Source organism: Schistocerca cancellata, chromosome 4 (assembly GCF_023864275.1).
Source record: "Schistocerca cancellata isolate TAMUIC-IGC-003103 chromosome 4, iqSchCanc2.1, whole genome shotgun sequence".
Taxonomy (NCBI): Eukaryota; Metazoa; Arthropoda; class Insecta; order Orthoptera; family Acrididae; genus Schistocerca; species Schistocerca cancellata.
The window spans coordinates 811,320,698-811,347,738 of record NC_064629.1 but is presented as its reverse complement, the minus strand read 5'-3'; the positions used below and the strand labels follow the sequence as shown (position 1 = coordinate 811,347,738).

The 27,041-nt window shown below is 38.2% G+C and overlaps 1 protein-coding gene across 2 annotated transcripts in view; it reads right to left on the bottom strand.

Annotated features, from left to right (window-relative positions):
• Positions 1-27,041, bottom strand: part of LOC126184782 (UPF0669 protein C6orf120 homolog) — a 67,376-nt gene that overhangs the window by 9,990 nt on the left and 30,345 nt on the right. For both annotated transcript variants that reach the window (XR_007536877.1, XM_049927346.1), the window contains 3 exons: positions 18,729-18,919; positions 18,479-18,595; positions 10,612-10,789 (listed from right to left, as the gene is read on the bottom strand). Coding sequence is in view for 1 of the 2 variants with exons in the window: in XM_049927346.1 (XP_049783303.1) it covers positions 10,612-10,789; positions 18,479-18,595; positions 18,729-18,919 (486 nt within the window). In the remaining variant the exon portion in view is untranslated. The remainder of the gene's footprint in view (positions 1-10,611; positions 10,790-18,478; positions 18,596-18,728; positions 18,920-27,041) is intronic.

The window sequence follows — 27,041 nt, the reverse complement described above, 5'->3', positions numbered from 1 at the left end:
ACTAAAATCCTACAAAATACATAAACTGACAATACTGGGAGCAAATCTGTTATACTGTAAATCAGTTTGTCACATTTCCTTCAAATCATAAATAGTGCTCTAAATATGTTTCAATTAAGGTAATGAAAATGGCAAAGAATGGTTTAATGGAACCATTCAGAGACTAACGAATTTGTTTCTGTGGCCATCCTCTGCAGCATGCACCAAAGTATTTCTTTTGTAAATAAAATCACCTTCTCTTGCTGCACTGTATTTTATTTTCCCAGACACATTGCAGCTTTTTTCACTTTAAGGCATCATCAGTGGGATCTGTAATGATTTAATTATCATACACTTTTGATTTGATATGTATTATTCGTAGATTATAAAAAGTTCACTTTTTATGTAAATAAGTGACTGCTTATGGTTCTTCCTGTTTTTAGTTAGCATTGGTGTTTCCTCCCATCTAGTCACATGAAGGTCACACTACTGATCTATTTTCAAAACATGTTTTTTGTGTTTCGAACATTTTTCTTCGCACTTTTCATTTTGTTTGCACTTATTGTTTTGATGTACTATCAGTCTTCTATCCCAATATAGACGTAACACAAATATAAACAGAACGACTTTGAGTTCACTGTGTATCTCATCCAGTTTGGTTTGTTCATGTACATGTACATGTTGACAACCTAACAAAGTATATGCTGCAAACAAACATCTATTCATTACTGTTCTCTCTCTCTCTCTCTCTCTCTCTCTCTCTCTCTCTCTCTCTCTCTGTGTGTGTGTGTGTGGGGGGGGGGGGGGGGGGGGGGGGGCACGCGCATCCATTGATTTTTTTTTTATCTGAGTTTTGATTTAAATGTTTTGTGGAGAGGTTCATGGACAAGTGAGTGGAAGGGGGGCCGGGAAATTATTATTATTATTATTATTATTATTATTATCAATATGATAATAGTATTCTGTTGTAGTCTTACTCTAATATTTTACCTATTGGTATAAACAATGAGTTGTTGGTGTATGTACTTGATCATTCAAACAGGGTTTTATTTTCTGCTTTGGTTTTCTGTATGTGATAATTTTCTTGCAGTATTAGGTGGTGTCTTTAATTGTTGAGTCTAATTATTTTTATGTCTTCTTCTTCTCTGGTGGTTGGTTTGTGACTCTGTTCTCTTAGGTGTTCTGCAAATGTGGAGTGGTTTGTCACATACCTCCAAGCTCTCATGTGTTCCTTGTATCTGACATCAAATGTTCTACCTGTTTGTCCTATGTATGTGCCATCATAAGTGTTATACTGTAATTGATATATACCTGCTTTCTGCTATAGATCTTTGTTTTCTGTCCATTCTGGGATGTATTTTTCGTTAGAATTGTTTGTTGTGTATGCTATGTTTATTCTTGTCTTTTGAAAATGTTAGTGATTTTATGAGTGAGTTTGTGTTTGTACATCATTGTACGCTATCTTGTGTTTTCTCTTATGTTTTCCTAATTATTTTGTGTAGTTTTATGGTACTGAGTGACTGTGATTTTGTTTGGTTCTGTTGTGATGCTGTCAATGGTTTTGTGTTTTCCGCTTTTATCTTACTTTTAATTTTGTTGTTTATGCTTTCTGACTGTTACTAGTGTATCCAGTGTTTTGGGCTATCTGTATTATTATATCCAGTTCTTTTTGGTAGTTTTCTTTGTTGAGTGGGACTGTGTTGAGTCTATGGAGCATGTGTTGAAGTGCTGCTTGTTTTTGTGACTGTGGGTGGTTCGAGGATTGGGAGATGATAATGTCAGTTGCTGTGGGTTTACAGTAAATTTCAAACATATGCTTATTGTTTTTTTTTTTTATTGTTATATCCAGAAAGTCAATTTGGTTATTCTGTTCTCTTTACATTGTGCATTTTATATTTTCATATACCTTGTTGATGTCCGTATGTAATTTTTCAATTTTTGTTCATGGTTCATCTAATAAGCAGAGAATGTCATTCATATACCTGAACCAGTATAGTATGTTGTATTCTTTTGCTATTATTTTTGAGAAAATTATCTGTTCAATGTGGTTTATAAAAGTAGTTGCTAAGGCACCTGACACTGGGGATCCCATTGGTAATCCTCCTTCTTGTAAATAAAATTCATTATTGAATTGGAAGTAATTTTGTTCTGTTATGAGCTTTATTAATGTATTTCCTTAATCTGTTCATCAGAGAGTTGGCTATGAGTTTTCAGGTTCTTACTTATAATTGCTATTGTTTCTGGTACTGGTATATTGGAATGTATGCTTTCTATATCAAATGAGAGGAGTGTTGCTGGGTCTGGGATTTTTATATAGAGGAGTGTTGCTGGGTCTGGGATTTTTATATCTTTTACTTGTTGTATTTTTAATGGTTCTGTCTTCTTGTACTTTGAAATTTCAGCCAGTAATTTTAACATGTATCCTGCAAGCTTCTAAGTGGGGGATTTTCTGGAATCCACTATTGGTCTCACAGGAAGACCTGGTTTTTGGATCTTTGGTTGCTTTCGAGGACAGATGCAGTGGGACTAATCTGTGTCAGCTTTCTTTTATCTGTGTTATCCAATGTGATGTCTAAATTTTGCAGAGTGGTATTTTTTTGTCTGGAATGTTTGTTTGGCCTGATTTCTGTTTTGTAATCTTATTTCGTGAACTGAATTCTTGTTGTTTTCAGTGTATTGTTCTCCGTATATAAGCATTACTGTGTTCCCCTTGTCTCCTTTTGAAATGATGACATTACGATTCTGAAGTTTTAGTTTTTTTAGTGTTATAGTTTCTGTGTTTGTGTTGTTTTTGATTTGTTGTGTTTTCATATTGGTTATTATATCATGGATTTCTTTTTTTATTATTAGTTCTCTAGTTAATCCAACACTGACACTGCTGTTTTCTCTCCTATCTTGCCTTGTCAATACCCTTTCTGTGTCTATAATTAGATTTTCTATGTAATCTTCATCTATTTCTGGATTTACATTGTATTTTAATCCTTTCTCCAACAGTTGTCTTTATTTACTGTTTATTTGTGTGTCTGTAAGGTTCGGTAATATTGGGTAGAATTTGAGTGTGTTTTTCTGTTGATTGTATGTAGAGCCATTGTGTTGTGATTGAAGTTTTCTGAATTGACTAAACTTTCTTCTATGAACTGTTTCCATTCTCTGAACAGCAGTTTTTGTGTATATATCAATTACAGCATAACACGTGTGATGGAAGATATATAGAACAAACAGGCAGAACATTTGATGTCGGATACAAAGAACACATGAGTGTCTGGAAATATGGGACAAACCACTACACATTTGCAGAACACCTAAGAGAACACAATCACAAACCAACCACTAGAGAAGAGAAAGACATGAAAATAATTAGACTCAACAATCTCCTAATCCTGCAAGAAAATTATAACATACAGAAAACCAAAGTAGAAACAAAAACCCTGTTGAATGATCAAGTACATACATCAACAACTCACTGTCTACACTAACAGATAAAATAATAGAGTAAGAATACAACAGAGGACTATTATCATTATACTAATAATACCACCACCTCCAAACCCCCCTTCCATTCACTTGTCCATGAACCTCTCCACAAAACACTTAAACCAAAACTCAAATTAATAAATAAATAAAAATCAATGCATGTATATGCTCTCTCTCTCTCTCTCTCTCTCTCTCTCTCTCTCACTCTCTCTCTCACACACACACACACACACACACACACGAGATAGAGAGAGAGAGAGAGAGAGAGAGATAAAAGTAATGAATAGACATTTGTTTGCAGCATATACTTCATTAGGTTGGCAACATGTACATGTACATAAACAAACCAAACAGGATGAGACACACAGAGAACTCCAAGTAGTTCTGTCTATATTAGTGTTATGTCTACATTGGGATAGAATACTGGTAGTGCATCAAAACAACAAGTACAAAAAAAATGAAAAGTGGGAGGAAAAATGTTCAAAACACAAAACACATGTTTATAGATTGGTAGTGTGACCTCCATGTGACCAGATGAGAGGAAAAACCGATGTGAACTGAAGACAGGAAGAACCATAAGTAGTCATTTATTTACGTAACAATGAGACTAGAAATGTTTTATAATCTATGAATAATACATATCAAAACAAAAGTGTATCATTATACGAGGGTCATTCAGTGATTAAAGAGACAAATTGGTCGGGGGAAAAACTGTTAGAATGGCAATTTGGTACTTTTATGGCTTTAAGTTGGCATCACTGGGATGAACCCACATCAGCTGATATATCAACATTGTTTTGTTTACAACCTCAAAAATACATTTCAAGATGGGGAGTCCACTTGAAACATCTACTGTACTTACTCGAATCTAAGGCGCACTTTTTTTCCTGTTTTTGTAATCCAAAAAACCGCCTGCGGCTTAGAATCGAGTGCAAAGTAAGCAGAAGTTCTGAAAAATGTAGGTAGGTGCCGCCACAACTAACTTCTGCCGTCGAATATATGTAGCGCTACACAGGCTTGCTTTGTAGGTACAAAGATAAATACTGGAGCCAAAACCTCTGCGTCAGTAAATAAATTAAAAAGGTGGAAAACGAGCTTTTTTTCTCCGCCCCGAGTTTCGACCACCACATTTTCATACATTATCCAATGAAGTAAATACAAATTCCGTATTGTTCATCTTCGAATGTAGCAGCATTTCAATGTACTACGAAAATCCGACTGGCAAGACTGTTTGGGGTTTTTGTCAATATGGCCAACTCTACATGCTGAATTTTTTCCTACCTGTGAGAAGAGATGGTTGCTAATAAGAACTTTTATGAATTGTGAATCCACATGCAGTATTCTCTTCACCACAAGAATAATACGAATATAAACATTTTGCCATGTATTCTTTTGTGTTTGCTGCTATCTCATTTAAATCTTGTCTGCCTAATAAACTACGAAACTAGAGTGAGATAACAGCAAATGCGGAAGAATATACATATCATGTCATGTTTATATTCGTATTATTCTTATGCCTAATAGTGGTACAGTCAGAAATGAAGCATGGCAATTGACTAGATTTTTAAATCTAAGATGACTAATTTCTGTGCAGAATGTAATGTACTAAAGAGGCGTCTGCAAAGATTTTCAGATGGAGAAAAATTTTCGCTAAACTCTCTTTCAGGACATCTTCTATCATATGCAGTCTATTATTTGGTTCTTGTTGATCATTATCAAAGAAAGCAGCAGTGTAAGTAACAAAAAATAGCAGACTCTTGCCATTGTTTCGCTTTTGAGACAATTCCTCTTTTTTTTTTTTTTTTTTAATTGTAAGCCGCGGTAGCACACACGAAAGCAAGCCATGTCGCGAGCGACGACAGGTCGTAAACACTCATTATCAGAATGCGACAAACAATGCATGACACACTATAATAATGCATTTTCAGCTTAGAGTGACGTAAACACGTATAACATAGAGAACGTCACTTATGAGATCAAAGAAAAATAAGCAATCGATTCAAACCAGACGAAGCACGTGAAAAAGGAAGGGTACCCGTATAAATACGGACGGAGCGCCTGACGCATAGCAATGGCTACCTGGTAAAGCTTAACTTCTAAGCTTACGACTCGAACCAAACTACTGTAGCTGTGTCGTCATTCATTCGACCTAAATTGTGTCTCATATTAAAGTGGACAAACTTTGTTTCGATTTGGAGGTGCGCCCTAAAACTTTTCTCTCCCCTTGAATTTCGAGTCTCAAATTTCAGGTGCGGCTTAGATTCGGGAAAATTTTTTTTCCTTGATTTCGAGTCCCATTTTTCAGGTGCGGCTTAGATTCAAGTAAATACGGTACATTAGTTGAACAACGTTCTGTTATTCGTTTTATACTTGCTCAAGGCAAGAAACCAGTGAATATATACCATAGAACGTCTAAAATTAATGGTGAAAGTTGTATGAATCATGCAAATTTTTCCAAGTTCAAAAATGGTCACGACTCAGTGACTGACGAACACTGTTCTGGTAGACTAGTTGCAGTTTCAACTCCCTCACTTGAAAGTCGAATTGATGACATTCGTACCAACCGCCAAACCGCCATGTGACTGTGGAAATGATAGTTGATAAAGTTCAAGTTAGTACTGGTACAGTTCATAGCATTATCTGTAACAAGCTAAAGTACCGCAAAACACGTGCAAGGTGGGTCCCAAAGGAGTTGATGTAGCTACACAAGGAAACAAGGTTGAGAGTGTGAACAGAGCTACAGGGATGTTATGGCAGAAGATGAGCACTTCCTCAACAAAATTTTAACTTGTGATGAAACTTGGGTTCACTATTATGAACCAGAATAAAAAAGACAAAGCATGGAGTGAAAGCACACCAACTCACCTGTCAAGAAAAAATTCAAAACCAAAGCATCAGCAGGAAAAGTCATGTTGATGGTGTTTTGGAATGCTTAAGGTCCAGCTTTTTGTGATTATCTCGAAGAGCAGTATACAATGAACAGCCAATACTACTCAGATTTGCCTTTAAACAAGGTGAAGCCAGCCATGAGAGAGAGATGATGTGGATTTCAGACGAGAGGTGTGACTCTCCAGCAATACGATGCACGTCCTCATATTGCTTAACTAATCCATGAAACCATCAACAAAATGGGCTGGGAAGTACTGCCTCATCCCCCTTACAGTCCTGATTTAGCACCTAGTGATTTCCATTTGTTTTGTGCACTGAAGGAGCCATTATGTGGGAAGGGGTTCCAGGACAATGAGGACATGAAAAAGTTTGTGGGAAATTGGTTCAAACATCAAGATAAAGAGTTCTTTGCAGTTGGAATAAAAAAGCTTGTAGACTGTTGGGACAAGTGCGTGAATGTTCAAGAGGATTATGTTGAAAAGTAGAAAAAGTATTGTTTTGTAAAAATACATGCTAATTATTGAATGACCCTCATAGATCCCACTGATGATTCCTTAAAGTGAAAAAAGGCGAAATGTGTCTGGGAAAATAAAATATAGTGCAGCAAGAGAAGGCATTTTATTTGCAAAACAAACATTCAGAGACTGTTATCTTTTCACTACATAAAAGAATGTAGGGAAACTTGGAGGAAAGTTAATGCTAACCCGTGCATCAAAGGGAAGAGCTATTATGAAGATTACAACAACTGATATAGTCAGATATTGTAAACAGTTCTGTCAGAAAATCCTTTGGGAGTGCTGATCCCACGTAAAAATTATGAATGAATCAAAATTTTTTATGTTGTCTCTCTCATGGATCAGTCGGGTTCTGAAAGTTAAGACAACAGACAGAAAGCTGAATTATTACATTCTTTATTTAAATGGAAAGGCAATGGGAATTGAGATTCCTGCGGAACTGTTAAAGTCACTGGAGAAAGAAGGGAAAAGGGAGTTGATTGAATTGTGTAATCAAATATACATGACAGGAAAATGGCCAAAGGACTTTACAGAAAGTATCTTAATACCTATAGAAAAGAAAAAGAACAGCAAAAAGTGTGAGGAACATAGAACAGTGAGCCTGATATCGCATGCAGCCAAAGTCTTGCTGAGGACGCTCAACAGAAGGCTATATGGAAAGCTGAATTGCGTAACAGGAGATAAACGATTTGGTTTCAGGCAAGGAGTGGGAACTAGAGATGTCACTGGGATACTGAGAGTGATAGGGGAGAGGCACATGGAGAAGAAAGGGAAGGTGTATGTTGTGTTCATTGATCTTGAGAAGACTTTTGACTGTGTCAGATGGGACATTGACTGTTGTTGAAGGCTCCTCCTAGAGCTTGAAATTTATGATGTTCCTGGAAGAACTTTTCACAAAGTATCAGCATGGAATCTGGAAAAATTGGAGCCATAAGACAGTTCACTTTTTTTCACAATCATTACCTTGCAAATGGTAGATACAGATGAAGAAGGATATATTGTCTTCTTGTATTTTGAAAAGGTAATACACACTGTGCCACACTGTTGAATGACAACCAAGATTTGATCATTTAGAGCAGCTTAACAAATATGACACCCCAAAGACTTTTTCACTAATAGGACCCAGTTAGTATATTAGACTGGCACAACTTGACTAGAAAAAGGGATCGGTTAGTAGGACATGTTCTGAGGCATCAAGGGATCACCAATTTAGTATTGGAGGGCAGCGTGGAGGGTAAAAATCGTAGAGGGAGACCAAGAGATGAATACACTAAGCAGATTCAGAAGGATGTAGGCTGCAGTACATACTGGGAGATGAAGAAGCTTGCACAGGATAGAGTAGCATGGAGAGCTGCATCAAACCAGTCTCAGGACTGAAGACCACAACAACAACCAACTGTTCAACAGAAACGAAAGTAACACTGAGTGTGCCTCGAGAAAAAGTAATAACACTGTGGATATTCTCAACAAACATGCACTCAGATTGTTCAGTCAACATAAAAAAAGAGCATCATCACTAGATGCTCATAATGAAATGAAGAATGACTTTAACAGTATTTCCACTTAGTGTACTGAATGTCAACCCTCTTTAAAAGTGTAAATACAAGATAATGCCCATAACAAAGAGAAAGAACATGACAATAATCTATTAGAGTAAATCTATGTCTGCATTTACAGCTATATGATTACTCTGCAATTCACAATTAAGTACCCGATAGAGGGTTCATCAAACCACCTTCAAGCTATTTCTCCACTGTTCCCCACTCGAACAGCACGCAGGAAGAATGAACATTTAAATTATAATGTGCGAGCTCTGATTTCTATTATTTTACTGTGATGATCATTTGGTGGACAGCAACACAATTTTTTCGCATTCAGAGGAGAAAGTTGGTGATTGAAATATCATGAGAAGATCCGGCTGCAACGAAAAATGCCTTTGTTTTAATGATTGCCACCTCATTCATGTATCATATATGTTGCAATCTCTCCCCTAATTCATGATAATACAAAGTGAGCTACCCTTCTTTGAAGTTCTCCCAAGTCCTCCACAAATCCTATCTCATGTGGATCCCACACAGCACAGCAATATTCCAGAAGAGGACAGACAAGCATAATGTAGGCAGTCTCTTTAGCTAACACTTTTCATTATTTCGAGACAATTGACACTTTTTCCACCACACAGATATCTTGTCCAAATAATTTTTCAATTGGTTTTGGTCATTTCAGGGTTTTACAAGATGGTAAACGGGAGCATGATCTGCAAACAATCTACGAGGGCTGCTCAATTGTCTCCTGTATCATTTACCTTGATCAGGAACTGCAAAGGGCCTATAATACTTCCTTGGGGAATGCCAGATATTACTTGTGTTTTACTCAATGACTTTCTGTCAATTACAATAAACTGTGAGGGTGTCAAAAGCCTTCTCGAAGTCTAAAATTATGGAATCGTTTTGACATCCCCAGTCAATAGCACTCATTACTTCGTGAGGATAAAGAGCTAGCTGCTTTTCACAATAATGATATTTTCTGAATCCATGTTGGCAATTTGTGAATAAATAGGTTTCTTTGAGGTAAGTATCAGCAGCAAATTGCTGGAGTCTGCCACATTGTTTAAGACAATGCTGTGAGTCAATATGAAATTGGATGACTATGTGAAATCAGTGGTATGGAAAAAGAATAGAAGACTTATATTTGTTGGGAGAGTTCTGTGAAAGTGTGGTGTATCTGTAGGGGAGTAATAAGATAAGAGAGATAAGAGTATATACGGAAGCTTAGAGACAGTCCTTTGTCCACTGCTCAAAATGCATATGCAATAGGACAGTTACTAATATTAGTATGGAGTAATTTCATAGTCATGCGCTATTTTACTGTGGCTTACAGCATACTTAAAGATACAAAAATGTAGATGTAAACATTACCTTTTTTAAAAAAAAAACTTTTACTGAGCGAGCAAGATGATACAGTGATTACACCCTATACACTGTTTTAAAAAGGGTGGAATTCAAATTTCTATTTGTTGGTTGTTATTGAGGTTTTCTGCAGTTTCCTGAAACTACTTGAGGCACATGCTTTGGTATTTTCTTACAAATTAATGCAGCCAATTTGTTGCATCATTGTTTATCTGAGTTTGTGGTCCATTGCTTATAACATCAATGTATACAGCTTGTTAAGATCTAACAAAGTATTTCTGAAAGTAACATAACTGCAACAAATTTTCACCAAAGTTTGATCTGTCTCTCAAAATACTGTTGATATTAGAGTACTGTTTGAGGGGTAGCAAATATAGATATTTACTAATGCGGAGATAGACAATCAAAACCTATTCACCCAAAAAGTCAAATACAGATTCAAAAGGAAAATAATGGATACTGAAAGGTGGAAAACATGTTGAATGTATAACTCAGCCCAAGCAATCAACTAATGGAACAGAGTAATCTTTAGCTTATCAAGAATGTAAAAATTCACATAAAAGGAAGTTTACATCACAAAATTAGTACTAAAATACTCAGAACATCAAAGCATTGTGTGTGTGTGTGTGTGTGTGTGTGTGTGTGTGTGTGTGTGAAAGGAGCAACATAATTCTGGGCTACAATTTTCAGCATCTTGTTCCCATCTGCTGTTCAACATCTATTTTACATGGTAAATTGGGGTCATGTTTCTAGTCCACCCAAGTCATTTCATTACTTCACAGAAGGCAATTTTTCTATACTTAGTAATTAAAAGATTACAGGTGTTTAACAACCACTTTTCTTACATCAGAAGCTTTCTTTTTCTTTGGTACACCAGTGCTCCCAGTCTCCACAGTGCCTGAGGAACGGATATCTACATCTCCACTATCATGTTCATCATCAATATAGTATGCTTCAAGACGATATTCACTTCTTTCATGTGATGGATGGCCATAGACTCCAATCCCAACAGGTCGCCTGAAACTTAGGCAAAAATAGAATTTCAGAATACATATAAAGTTGTAAACGAAACTTCTCCAAAAGGTTCATGACCATTAATGTTGAGGCATCTAATAGTCTTTATGACTACCTGTAATTACATATAACCTACAGAAATTTTAATGATGATGATGTCAGAGTTGTGAAGTAAATTGTATTTTTTTCCAAAATTATTTTTTATGCGGACATCGGCTATTTAGGGGACAGAAAAGATAATTATGACTGAAAATGTAAGTTCTATGACAACATAGCTTCTCCACATTGCAAGTGACAGATGTGATTATAACTGTAGACACTACTGATGATTATTGGAGTCAGATGACTGAATGGCATATGACTCAATCCTCCAACAGATCTTTTCATGCAGACTTGTGCTGAAGATATTCTTATAAGTAGCTGTTGTATTCCTGAGAGCCTCCAACAGAAAATTCTTGACAAAATAAACCATACAAAATGTGAAAATGTACTTTCCTTGTAGAGACACAAACATCTGAAATATGTGACAGTTGATTCAAATGTGATCACACTGCACCTGGCTTCATTACAATTGAAACACAAGTGAGAATGCCGCTCACGAGAGTCGAGGAAGTGAGGAAGCAGAACAACTTAGCTGCCCCTGAAGACTGGCAATACTGCTACTAAATATCATCTTTATCAATTGACATGTTAATACTCTCCTGGAAATTGAAATAAGAACACCGTGAATTCATTGTCCCAGGAAGGGAAACTTTATTGACACATTCCTGGGGTCAGATACATCACATGATCACACTGACAGAACCACAGGCACGTAGACACAGGCAACAGAGCATGCACAATGTCGGCACTAGTACAGTGTACATCCACCTTTCGCAGCAATGCAGGCTGCTATTCTCCCATGGAGACGATCGTAGAGATGCTGGATGTAGTCCTGTGGAATGACTTGCCATGCCATTTCCACCTGGCGCCTCAGTTGGACCAGCGTTCGTGCTGGACGTGCAGACCGCGTGAGACGACGCTTCATCCAGTCCCAAACATGCTCGATGGGGGACAGATCCGGAGATCTCGCTGGCCAGGGTAGTTGACTTACACCTTCTAGAGCAAGTTGGGTGGCACGGGATACATGCGGACGTGCATTGTCCTGTTGGAACAGCAAGTTCCCTTGCCGGACTAGGAATGGTAGAACGATGGGTTCGATGACGGTTTGGATGTACCGTGCACTATTCAGTGTCCCCTCGACGATCACCAGTGGTGTACGGCCAGTGTAGGAGATCGCTCCCCACACCATGATGCCGGATGTTGGCCCTGTGTGCCTCGGTCGTATGCAGTCCTGATTGTGGTGCTCACCTGCACGGCGCCAAACACGCATACGACCATCATTGGCACCAAGGCAGAAGCGACTCTCATCGCTGAAGATGACACGTCTCCATTCGTCCCTCCATTCACGCCTGTCGCGACACCGCTGGAGGCGGGCTGCACGATGTTGGGGCGTGAGCGGAAGACGTCCTAACGGTGTGCGGGACCGTAGCCCAGCTTCATGGAGACGGTTGCGAATGGTCCTCGCCGATACCCCAGGAGCAACAGTGTCCCTAATTTGCTGGGAAGTGGCGGTGCGGTCCCCTACGGCACTGCGTAGGATCCTACGGTCTTGGCGTGCATCCGTGTGTTGCTGCGGTCCGGTCCCAGGTCGACGGGCACGTGCACCTTCCGCCGACCACTGGCGACAACATCGATGTACTGTGGAGACCTCACGCCCCACGTGTTGAGCAATTCGGCGGTACATCCACCCGGCCTCCCGCATGCCCACTATACGCCCTCGCTCAAAGTCCGTCAACTGCACATACGGTTCACGTCCACGCTGTCGCGGCATGCTACCAGTGTTAAAGACTGCGATGGAGCTCCGTATGCCACGGCAAACTGGCTGACACTGACGGCGACGGTGCACAAATGCTGTGCAGCTAGCGCCATTCGACGGCCAACACCGCGGTTCCTGGTGTGTCCGCTGTGCCGTGCGTGTGATCATTGCTTGTACAGCCCTCTCGCAGTGTCCAGAGCAAGTATGGTGGGTCTGACACACCGGTGTCAATGTGTTCTTTTTTTCATTTCCAGGAGTGTATATACCATCAGCTGCTCTACATGCTTTACTGAAACGGGTCACTAGTTTTGGTTTATGTAGACCATCTTCTGGCATTGGACAAAAAGTGTTTTTAGCACCTTGACTTCTGCTGTATTAAACACATTTGCTTTAACACAGACTTAAAAAGGCAAACATCTGAATTTATATTACATGTCAATAACACACTTTTGATAACATCTGTACTCCCACTGGAAAGGCAGCATATACACTTCTTGTGAGACCTATTCAAGTTAATCTTATTACATTTACATCACAACTGTTGCAGAAATTTCACAATTCCATTGGTAAAACACATATTCTACTTGTCTGTGAGTCATCACATTGCATATTTACCGGAACCTTCACTTCTAGAAAGCTCAATTACCACCCGATCATACAGCAAATTTGCAATACAGTCTACTTGTCCAGTGCCAAAAGATGGTCTATATAGACTGAAGCTAGTAGCACATTTCAATAAAGTTTGTACAGCAACTGATGATGTATGCAAAAATTTTCTTTATTAAATACATTATGGATGTGGAACACCACCTTGTAAAAATAAAGGTCATTAATACTCACTTTAAATCTAATATCTTTCCAATCATGAACACACTGAATGTGAAGAAATAAATTCACCAACACACTTATGTGATAAATCTATCATAACAATTCAAAATTTGTGCCAGACCAGGATATGGCCCACAATATCCTGTTTACCTGACACAGCTGCCTTCAATGATTGTACGAGGGCTATCCACAAAGTACATTACATTTTGGAATTAAAAATAAATAAAGTATCGGAAAATTTTTTTATTATATACAGATGAAAGCCACACTTACATACTACTTCTACATAGTTGTCATTTAAACTAAGGCACTTATCGTACTGATGGACGAGCTTGGAAATTCCTTTGTCGTAAAATTCGGCCGCCTGCGCCTTCAACCATGTGGTGACTGTCTTTTGGGACAGAAAAGGTGTGATTTTTGTGGATTTCCTGAAAAGAGGCACTACAATAAACTCTCAAAGGTATTGCCAAACTCTGCACAACCTCAGAAGAGCAATACAAAAGAAGCACAGGGGAAAGCTGGACTCAAAGATCTTGCCGATTCACGACAACGCCCGGGCCCACACGGCAAATGCAACTCGTGAAGTTCTCGAATCTTTTAAGTGGGAGTTGTTTCCTCATCCGCCGTACAGTCCCGACCTGGCACTGAGCGACTTCCACTTATTCCCAGCAATGAAGAAGTGGTTGGCTATGCAGCGTTTTGATGACGATGCACAGCTTCAAGAAGAGGTAACCCCGTGGTTGAAGGCACAGGCGGCCGAATTTTATGACAAAGGAATTTTCAAGCTCGTCCACTGCTATGATAAGTGCCTTAATTTAAATGGCAACTATGTAGAAAAGTAGTATTTAAGTGTGGCTTTCATCTGTATATAATAAAAAAATTTCCAATACTTTATTTATTTTTAATTCCAAAACATAATGTACTTTGTGGATAGCCCTCGTAACGCCTAAACATGCCTCCTGAACCAACTCAAACCTTCAATGTCACTCATATATACTTCCAAACATTACAGTAAGTTCAAAAACTTCTACAAACCATCATTGACACTTAACTGTATGAAAATACATTTTTGATCACACAATTACAACAGGGCTTGCATTACACGAGCTCCTCTATTTTTATTATGTGGGGATTATCATCAATCAAGAGAACGCTAAACCCAATATTTTCTCTGGCAGGCCTAAGAAATTAACAGACAAAAAGCAGTAAACATAATGTATGAATTAATCCTCAGACATCCTGTTTATCTATTACATCGGAATTGGATTCCAGCTTAGATACACGGCCAGAATAAGTCATTGTAAAGTGCTGGCATTTTCCATGGTCATTCATTAGAGGGGGGGAAAATGTGTGATATCACATGGACTGATGCAACGCAGGTGACTACTTTGAAGGACAGTAACAAGTGCAAACATGTAAATCTTTCGTATCGGTTGTGAATAAATAGTTGCCACTATTAAAGTTCCAACCCTAATATTAACATCAAATACAAATTTAAGTGTTGGAAAGTATTTTCTGAACATATATGTCTCGAGTGTAGCCTTGTATGGATGTGAAACATAGGCGATAAACAATTCAGACAAGAAGCTTCTGAAAGCCTTAAAAAGACTGGGGCCCATGGCGGGCTCTGATGGTGATTCTCTCTCTCTCTCTCTCTCTCTCTCTCTCTCTCTCTCTCTCTCTCTCTCACACACACACACACACAAAATTCTGAGGTGCCCTCTGCAGATGACATAGCACTGCTGCACGTGGCACACGCACCCTGTTGTCCGGCAGGCCTCAACGTACACGATATACGAAGTGGATCGCTTGCTCCTCCAAGAGTTTGCATAGTTATTCGTCTGCTTGTGGCATTAGGTCCCAGTGAAAAATCAATCCCTGTATCATGCTGAGGTTCTTATGGGGTGTGATGGTAACAGGTGCATCACCAAATTGTTTGCAAAAGACTAACATCTGAATTTGGGTACGATTTGCCATCTTAATTAAAAAGGACCCACTTCATACTTTACTGAGGGAAGAGACTGCTACAGTACTGTGGCGTGGGGACTTCGACGTGTACCAGCACTGCAGACATGTACCATCAAACAAACTAAAAATTAATTGTGCAACTCTATTTTCCAATGTGGTGATTAAAACTTTATGACTATCCTTTACACAATTTTATATATGATAGCACAAACCGTGATTTTCTGAATATTAAGCTATCATCTTGTTACATGTGTGGATTTCTACAAACATTCGGTGCTATTCTGTGCAGTCTGTAGTTTCTGTTTCTTTCTCTGGTTTTCATCCAGCATAGGATACCTTCACAAGATGAGAAAGACCTACTATGATCAAAAAGAAAATTACACTGGACATAGGTGATTGATTTTATTTCAGCCAACTACATCTATTGGGAAAACATCACACCCTTCTCATGTCTACTTAAACGAAGAGATACATTCCTAATTTGGCATGTAAAAATGTACACAAATCATTTTACTGCTAATAAATAACACAACTTTTATGATCAGCTTTAGACCCATTTGAAGTGAAAATACCACACTCATTGAAGTTTCAGAGATAAAATTTCTCCTTCTTCATCTGTTCATATCTAGACACCACATCCTTGCATAAGTCAGTGTTCATTTTCCTGTTATGTTCAAAAACTTCTAACGCTCCACCACCTGCCACCCAAAACCCCCTCTTCTCAAAAGCACCATAAGGTACACTGCATGTACCATTTTTTTTTACTAGTGTCCTAAAATTATTGTAATCACCTGATCACCTTGAAAGAACAACTCAAAACAAAAATTTACAACAGTACATAAAAAAAAAAAAAAAAAAAAAAAAAAAAAAAAAAAAAAAAAAAAAAAAAAAAAAAACACTAGTGTACTTTTTATGTAGATGAATTTTCTTACCTGAAAGCCTAAAACCTTGACAATTGTAAACCAACAAGGAAACTAATCTTTAAGACAATGAAATATGATGTCAGTGTTTGCAAGACCTTTGACATTATGAACAATTTGAATACAAATGCATTCCAATTGTCTCAGTGCAAGAAAAAGTATGTGAAAATTATTCAGAATGCTTTGAAAGTACGTAGTGACAAACATCATATATTGCATGTGCTGTCAACAGCACCAGCATAAAGATTCACTAAATGTGTTGAACATTTGTTGTAAAACATAAAAAAAAGAAACTGTCACAAATTTAATTTATCACGTATTTCAGAGTCATGATAATTTAAAAGTTTGCTACAGAAATTACGTTCAGAATTCATAATCATAAACTGCAACGCCATAATATGAAATGTATGTGACGTGTTCAGTTTGTGATGTAGCAGGTGGATTCTTAGTATCTGTTATAGTTTTCTAATCTCATAAATAATCAATTTCTTTGGCAATTTTTATATTACTTGCTGACAAGTAGTACTTACTTTAAAATCTCAAAATCCTGTATAGACCTATTTTCATTTAAATTTGTTACTCAGATTCCAATTTCAAGTATTCTGATTTCATTTGTGTAATTAGTTCTCATTAATGCACTGTTAATTACAATTACTTAAAGTTAGCACTACAGTTCACTACATGCAAAAACCTACAAGATAAATTTATATTTGGGAAGGGCGATCTACACCATCTGAAAGTTAAGCATTTTAGTTTCCCTGTTAAGAATTTTAAATTACTTAAAAACAGTTATCCTCTGCAATAATTAATATAATTAAAGATCACAGGTAGACTCATTTTCCATCACAGATTTTGTAAGAAGCACTGCTAGTTTCTGAACTTTGACAACATACTTTTGTTGCCTTAAATTTTCTGCATAGTATGACTTACAGCATTAGTTAATTAATTCACTAATTAATAATTTCAAATAATTTACCATGATTGGTGAAACAGCACTCATTCCTAAAAACATAGTGTATGGACAAAAGCGACCACATATTTTCTAAATGTCTAACCAACAACATTTTCTATAAATCAAAATCACATTAGTACTTGTAGTTTACAAAAGCACTAAAATCCAACCTAGCCTAATTTTAAAGCACTATGTAGCTTTAAAAATAACAGTTTGTTCTTCAACCCATTTATAAGTATTTGGATCTGATCCTAAATAGCCAGTTCGCAGTTTGAAAATAAACAAACATCATCTATGTCAGGTGCACTCCAGTGTTGACTCTTGTCACAATTATGGACGCTCTGTACGTGAAAATATGACCACGGGTCAATGCAAAACTCAAGAATTCTAATGTTTAATAATTTTTGAGTGAACCCTATAAATTAAATTAATGGTCATTTTAAATATAATTTAAGTGTGGAATGTTGTCATCGAACTGAGGTATCCTTGGACATTGTGTTGGTCATTAGGGACTGACTTAATTGAACTGCTACAATGTATGGTACTCTAACAAATTACTGCAGGACAATACAAACTGAGTTGATTTCATGTAAATGTGAACCGTGCTTTACGGTGCCATGAGAGAACAATTAACTTCACCATTGGATAGTGACTGTGTATTGTGGGCTCTAATCGGGGTATTTGCGTTGATAATTTGTTTGTAATTTATAAACTGCTCACTGTACTTAATGAAAAACTTTGAAAGGAATAAAATATGTGTTAATGTCGTCCAAAATATGGAATTCTGCAAATCTTTGAGCAAACACCACCCCACACTCATTTCAACCAAGGATGTGACTATGATATCCAGGTCAGTTTTGTCACACTTTTTTTTTTTAATGGAAAAAACAAGCACCTTTTATGACTACACAAAACAACATTATCCAAATTAAAATTTCTCAATTCTTTTCTCTCAAATAACATGATTACTGATTAAAAATAAGTTACTGACAAAAAGGTTAGAAAGTGATGTCACACCCAGGACTGTTAAGAGCGAGTGATGTGATTCTTTACACATCAGGCTATAGTTAACTTGCATTTGACAACAACAGCAACAATAATTATAATACTAATACTAATAAACGAAAATACATCTTCAAAGAAGTGTCTTAGAAATTACATTAAATACAAACCTCCTTGGAATATCTACAACATCCACCCCACATGTCGTTGACTGAGCACAGTTCAGTCCTGGATCATATGTTGGCTTTGAAACATACTGTGATACGTACAGATCAGCATCGCCACTTCTGAAATATATTCAAAATGCAAAAATTTCATCTAAAACTCTCCCTTGAAACAAATTAGTCTAACTTTTAGTAGCTTCAGATTTGCTATGGACTAGTGTTACAACTAACTTTTTTCTAAAAATTGTATACTCACAGGGAGTACAGATAAAGTCTGATGTATCCTTCATAAGAAAGACTGTAGTATGTGTAATTGTGAGCTGTTACTTCTTCAACCGACATGTGTAGCAAATGCTCTGCTGCACATTTTCCAGTGAAAATTAATAGCATTAGTGCAATTTTACATAACATGTTTGAAGCACTGAAGAAACATCTGTACACCACTTCCTGCAAGAAAAAAGAATGTCTTTGTTCAGAAAAAAATTTCGGACATCACAAACCTTACATACACATGTGAATGCTGTACACGAATGTCTAAATTTACAAGATGTTAAATTTAATTGGAATTTCTTGGTCACTTGTGATAAAGTCAGGTAAGAAGTCTGTGATCAATTTATCTGAAGCACTAAATAAATCATTTAACTTATTGCCAACAAACTTTACTTTGTACCACAAATCTGATAATGGAAATATTCTGGAATATGTTGTAAAGCGAAGGTACAGTAAAGTTTGTTCATGATCAAGACAATGGATATTTCCTGAGATACAATTTTTTGCTGTTTAATTGCGTAAGTGTACTAAGTTTAATTTATTAAAAAGGGAAGGGGATTAAAAGTCTGAAGTTAGAGCTAGGTGTAGGGCTTCCAGTATTAATTTTCTAAGTGGTATTTGTGGAAAAACATATATGATCAGCAATATATCTGGATTTAAATAAGCTGATTTACATTATGTATTTTCCAACCAAAGTGCACAAAATTGCAACATGGTCATACATAATATCTGCTGTGACTGTTCATTAGTTAAGAAAGACAGAGGGATTGTTACTTTCTTAGATGACAATGCTCAAATTTTAAAAAAGAACAAACATACGCCCTCATAAACCACAGTGCATTATACTTTCCAGTCACGCTAATGTGACATCGTGCAGGAAGAGAGTCAATGAAATTCTGGAAGGTACTGACTGGGATGCAGAGCCACGCTTACTCCAGTGCCGTGGTTAATTCCACTATGTTTCTCGGTCGAGTATCCATAGTGCGAACAGCCCAATCAAGGTGGTCACAAAGATTCTTGACTGGGTTTAAATCCAGGGAGCTGGTGGCTATGGGAGTACGGTCAACTCGTACCTTCTTCGAACCGAGCACATATGCTGCATCTGTGCGATGTGTTGCATTGCCCTGCAGTACACGTCACTGTGCTGAGGGAAACCAAACTTCATGTAAGGGTGGACCGTGTCCCAAGGATAGATGCGTATTTGTGTTGATCCACTTTGCCTTCCAAAATGACAAAAATCACCCAGAGAATGCCACAAAATCATTCCCCAGGCCATAAAACATCGTCCTCCGGCCTGGACCCTTCTGACAACTGTTGCAGGGTGTATGCTTTCAGACATTTCACACCATACACACCAACAGCTGTCTAATGCAGAATAAAACATTGTTCATCTGAAATGGCCACCTGTCGCTGCTCATGGGACATCCAGTAGCAGTACTGGCACGCAAATTCTAGCCTCCATTGATGATGAATAGCATTCAACATGGGTGCATGAAGCTGGTATCTCCTGCTGAGACCCATATAAAGAAAGTTAACTGTTGCTGAGGAGGCACTGTTCATCTGGGCAGTCAGTTCGCAGTCAGCATGTGTGCATGAAACAGGTGCCTACTGCAGAGGCCTATTTGCACCAACGTACCCTGGACAGTCGCTGAGATGACACTGCTGGTAGCTACTCAGTTCATCTGGGTGATCAGTTGCTCAACATTTGCATTTCTATTTGTCCGTATACTTCTCCGCAGCCGTCATTTGTCCCTGACATCTATTGGCCGTGGTGCACCACAGTTGCCGTGGAGGTGGGTTTGGGTAGTGCCATTTTGCCATCCGCAGTATACTTTAACCATGGCGACATTCTAACAGTTTACAGACTTAGCCATTTCAGAAATGCTTCCATCCTTGGACCAAAAGCCAATTATCACTCCTTTTTGGGCATCAGATAAATTACTCTGTTTCCGTGGTACGACAATGGCTGCACAGTTTTACATGTCCATCTGATTATACAGGGAAATGCCGACTGTAAATGCGAACTGAGTACTATTGCCTAATTAAGGAAGAGCAGTTTCACAAAGTGAAGATCTTATTTCCAGCTGTGTTACAATATAATTCAATACCTCAAAGTACATCTGTTTATATGGTCAACAGTTTGTTTTTCCTATTGTAATTCTGAGACACACCACTGAGCACAGGGAATAAAGCAGCCTCTGTTTTAGCTTCACTAAAATCATGAAAATGACAAAAATCATGAAAATGACAAAAATCATGAAAATGTTTTTTAATGTCGCTGTTGGAGTCCACTAGCCTCACAACAACAGAGCGTTGTGATTTGTCTGAAACATTTGTTGCTTTGTTCACAATGCAGGCATAAAATGATGTTTTATCCAAACTTGAATGTAGATGTTCACAAATCTCTTGATTTATATATTCAATCAGTCTGTTCTGATTAGTTTTTTAAAATCACCGGAAATAGTCCGTTTTCTTCCAGTCTACTTTCAAGTCTTCATTTCTGTTTAGCTCTGAAATTTGCAGCAGGATTCCGGGAATCTTCTATCTCCTCCTCATCATCATTATATTCTCTGAAAGCTGCCTGCACAAAAGACATGTGACATCAATTAGAATTTTCACGATGTGTCTGTTAGTTTTCATTTCATTATTGTGTCCAATTTTCATCACTGTGTGATGTTCATTAAGTAGTTCTGAAAGACTAAACACCTGTTTGGACAGTTCTTTATATGAAAAAAAAAACTACTTAGATTATTTTAGAAGAAGCATGTCTAGCTAAACCTCCAGCCAGGTTCTTCAGATTGTTGAAAACCTCAGCAGAATATACAGTTTTTTCCCACATAAGAGCAAACAGGGCCAGCAGAATGATTTTTATTTTCTAGGGCTAGGTCGTAACCACTTGCTCATGCCCTGAACTTTGGAATGCATGTGTTTTTATCTACATCCTCTTTCTGAGAAAGTGCATTGCCTGTATTGGATGTTCTTTCTTCAAAATTTCATGTGGTTCAGTTTCACATCTAGTTGAAAATGAAAGCCCCTGAAAGGAAGTAATGACGTTCTCGCTCGAAAGCATTACATCAGTACATGTACAAGGTTGGGCTTCATCCATTTTCACATATTCACTGTACACGGGACAACTAATGTAAGAGAAACCTAGGGGGGTGGCACCACGGCTCATGGCCTCCTATGCAACACGGCTAAGACAGTTTGTACCCCCCACCCCCTTCTCAGCAACAGCAACAGCAACCACCACCACCACCACCACCACCACCACCACCACCACCACAGATAAGTAAGGAGTCTGGCCTCCCTTGCCTCCTCTGATCAACCACCACTCTGCAATGGTCAAATTAGTGTGACTGGACTGTGTATATCTTCTCTCACTAAAAGAAGCCACAGCACAGAAACTTTTTTTTTTTATGTCATTGTGGCTTGTGGCAGACTGTAAGTTAACAATAAATATAAGATTTTAAGGTAACTGCTAAGACACATACTGTGCATACCCACATAAGCTCTGCCAGCACCAAAAGACTCCTTTGCTGGGGCATGTATGGATGCCCCGAGTATTTAGGGTTATAATTTAAAAGTTTCCTAATTACGGCAACCATACTTGTTTATTAATTATGAGGCCTTGCAAAGATATAGTGCTATTAACATTGAGAAGTGCCTTTCACTTGGAGTTCAAGAAAAACAGTACAGTATATGATCCAAATCCACACACAGAAATTTTTTACAATAGATCTGAAATGAGTAGGTGCTATCTGAAACTTCCTGGCAGATTAAAACTGTGTGCCAGACCAAGACTCGAATTCGGGACCTTTGCCTTTCGCGGGCAAGTGCTCTACCAACTGAGCTACCCAAGCACGACTCATGCCCTGTCCTCACAGCTTTACTTCTGCCAGTACCTCGTCTCCTACCTTCCAAACTTTACAGAAGCTCTTTTGCGAACCTTGCAGAACTAGCACTCCTGAAAGAAAGGATATTGCGGAGACATGGCTTAGCCACAGCCTGGGGGATGTTCCCAGAATGAGATTTTCACTCTGCAGCAGAGTGCGCGCTGTGAGGATGGGGTGCGAGTCGTGCTTTGGTAGCTCAGCACTTGCCCGCGAAAGGCAAAGGTCCCGAGTTTGAGTCTCGGTCCGGCACACAGTTTTAATCTGCCAGGAAGTTTCATATCAGTTAATATAAAGAGGCATCATTTAAATTGTTTTTGTGTAAACAGTGAAAGTAATAGCTTTTGAAAATAAATTCCAGTAAGAAAGAGGTTTTCTTAAAGTGAAATGTTCAGTATAAAAAGTGTGTGCTTTAGTATCTAGGTATTTTAGTATTTAAGTTGGTTGGTTATAGAAAGTGCTTTTCTATAGATATCCACGGCCAAAATTTTTTTAGCTTCCTTGAAGTTATCTTTTTCTCTTTTAAAAATGTAATGTATAAGGGTGTAGTAGTCAAATAATTCCAGTATCTACACCAATATTGTTTACGTGGGGTAATATTTATTTGAAGAAGCAACTTAAACAGTAGCAAGAAAGTAGGCAAAATTCATACTTCTGCTTTTCCAATACTTCACTATTTCAGTGCCTGGATAGGCTGGCGACCGTTAGTACATATTTTAAACCACTAAATGAACTTGGAACTGAGTTGTCCTAGCTTCAATATAATACTATTCACACTGCTTTTCTTTCTAACTGCTGGGTAAGATCTTAGGAAAAGAATTGAATAGTCTGATTTACTTATCCATTAGACACAACACATGGTCAAATCCTGTAAAAATGGTAACACTATTGATTAGCTTTTCCTATTAACAGGGCTATCCTCCCATAGTGTACTCTATTTGAAAACTAAACTAAATTTAGTAAGAGGGTTATATGTGGCAACATAGATACAGGGTTTTCTGTTATTTAGGTAAAAGTATACCAAATTACAATAGTAGTGGTAGGGTTATACTATCATCATACAAATATTCAAGGTGCTACTGTAGAACTGCCTTAAAGAGTGGGGTATCATGTATTTATATGAGAGATGACATTTTAAAGCTAGTGAATACCTGATCACAATTAGTGTAAATAAATATCCTGAATTGGCACCCATTGGCACACACTGTTGCATGTACTGCTCACCTATTGGTAATACCGACACTTTTTTGAACAAATTAACTGAAGTCCTGGAAATAGTCTCAGCCCCCAAAAACTAATATAATAATATGTGGAGACAATATTAACACAAAGCTGAGAGTGAAATTGGTAATAACTTCCTCAAAATTTTGAGCACTTTTGGCATGGAAAAAATGACAAATATTGCCACTAGGGTATCAAAAATTTCAGCATCACTATTGTACCACATGCTTAAAGATACTGATAGGGAAATCTGTGAAGTATTTATAAGAGATCTTGATCTTTCTGATGATTACTGTCAGACTGAATTGTTCCACGTAAGTGTTTTTAGCTGGTGTGCCAACTGGACATGACCTTCCAAACTGGTAATGCACAAACAAAGAAGTAGTATAATTCAGAGATCTATAAACTGTATTCAGAATTTCCAAATATTGCAGTAGTAAAAAATAAAAGTGAATTTTACAGAGGATGTAACAAAACAAAATGGATTTCACTTAAACACTGATGGCAGAAGAGAAATCTATAATTTCATATTAGGAACCATGAAGAATGAAAATGTACTAAGTGGTTCCATAACACCACTCAATTACTAAAAACAAATCATTCCCAGTAACAGTTTTACATCTGATAAATCTCAGTCTCTTAACTAACCAAAACTTGGTACCCAAGGTCAAAAACAGTGTAAATCATATAGATAATGCAAGTGAGTGCAGTACACTTAATATTGACAACAAATGTATGAAACCCAAGGCAAACCACTCTGCAGCAAGCCAAAACACCACAGTCACATCTACTGCAAAAAAGCTCTAAAGATGCAATGAATAACCTTGTTGCCACTGTGCTGGAGTAAGCTGTCACCAGCACACTGGTCGGTAAAGATGTAGCTAGAAGATCGATAGTAGGTGCTGGATCAAGCACACCTATCAGGGAAGAGGCCAAAGACAGATTCACAAGCAACATGTTGCCAACGCCCTTTTGACCACAAGTATTTAAATTGCGGCCCCAGACTGAAGGGCTCAGTCTCAGTTATTAGCTCACGTCTCAGTCACTAGCACAGTTGCTCAGTCAATAGCTCAGTCACTGACACACCAACCTGCACTCCAGTTTGGCGTCTGTCATTCATCGCACAGCGGGACTTTTACTTCACCAGCAGGGAGGCTAACATGGACTAATACTGAAGAGCTTGTACCACAACACATAGATGCTGTTAAAGTTAAGTAGCAGCTATCTGTTTAAGTAAATAAAGAACCCTGTTAATATGTGTGTGCAGTTGTCTTGTAGAATGAAGATACCGGCCATCAAACAACATCCTCTCCCTTGATTCCTACGGTACAAGACTCTAAAGTGGCAATGAGTATATAACAGCCACTAACACCACAAATGATGTTCAGAAACAAAATGCATGCAGTACTCATCAGAATGGGGAACAGGCAGACCTAAAAGGTAAGCTGGACAAATTCATAGAGCGACACCTCCAACCAAATGTAGATTCAAACTAATTCAACAAAACTTCCAAAGTCTTAGCAACAAGCACAATGACTTGGATACAATTGCAGCAGGGACTGATGACCCTGATGTTTTAGTTGTAAGTGAACACTGGTGTACAAATGAGCTAATTAGTGTTTGTCAGCCACTCTCCAAGATCTTCTGCTCTGCCTTCAGCAAAACAGAGAAGAGTGGTGATGGGGTAGAACTCCTTGTTGCACAATAAACTAATGCTAATACTAAGTCAGCTTAACTTAACTTCCATAATATATAAGACCACTAGAGAGGTAAATAGCAGCAAATCATACATTGACAATGTTAAAGTTAGCACGTCTCACTTTACATGCAATCCTGCCCTGATATGTACCTCCTCCCCGAAATGATGGGCATCCAAGATCCTTCTCACCCCTCCTCAAGTGGTGTACCATAGCCCATCCAATCTACACAACAACCTAGTTCATCCCTGTGCCACTACCACTCCCAGCACTTTGGGTCATATTCCTACGGCAGACCAAAGTGGAAGACTTACCCAATGCACCACCCCGCACCTTCTAATCTAGTCCTGTCACAGGCTTATCCTACACCACCAAAGGTCAAGCCATCTGTGAAAGCAGTCTTGTCATATACCACCTCTGCTGCAAACACTGCACAGTTTTTTATATTGATACAATTACCAACCAGCTGTCCACCAGGCTGAATGGCCACTGTCAACTTTTGACAAGAAAAAAGTTCATCATATGCAGCTGAGCACAAAATGCTCAGTTTTAATGGCTGCTTCACAACTCAAGCCATCTGAATTATTCTCTCCGCCAGCAGCTTAGAACTATGCAGATCAGAGTTACCTTTACAACACATCCTCCACTCCTGTAATCATTCTGGCCTCAATCTCAGGTAACTCACTGTCCCTGCACTCTCCACCCAAAAGTTTCCCCTTCCAATGTCTGTCACCCCCTCCTATATCACATCTCCATTGCCTTCTGCATAGGCTACTTCCCACTGGTCGCTATAGTTGTGCCAGTCCATATATCTGCCACCCCTTCCTCCCAAATTCCTAGCCAGCAAACTGGGTGCCTCCCTCGAAGCTGCTAGCCACCCATCCCCAATGCCTCACCCTGCCTCCCACCTCCCTCTTCCTTTCCCCATGTCACCCGACACCACCTACTTTTGGTGAGTGGTCTCCATTAATCCATAAGTATTTACATTCTACAAGAACATTCCCACAAAATTTGCATACAACCCATCTGTTCTGAAGCTTGCTGTTTCTGACCACTCAGCTGTTCAAGTACTGATGAAAGCTGAAAATCATGTCAGCAACTAAAAGAAAAACTGATGTAAGAAAAAGAATCAACCTTGATAACAATGTTGAAAATCTCAACAGTATGCTAAAAGGCATACAATGGTATGAAAATAACTGCATTACTTTCAGTGAATTTGCATCACTTTTATTATTGCTTCAATGCCTCATGCTCAGAATACACCTTACTAGTAAATGAATGCAAAAAATACAAAACAAGATAAATCATGAAGCAGAAACAGCAAGAGAAAAACTGACTTTTCCAATGTGCAATGCTAAAGGATAGCAATAATCACAAACTACAGATAGAACTGAACTATTATGATTATTTCTAAGATCTACTATTAGAAACTAAGAGTAAATGCATAGCCACAATGTTAAGAAATTCGAGTAACACTGGCATAGCCATTTA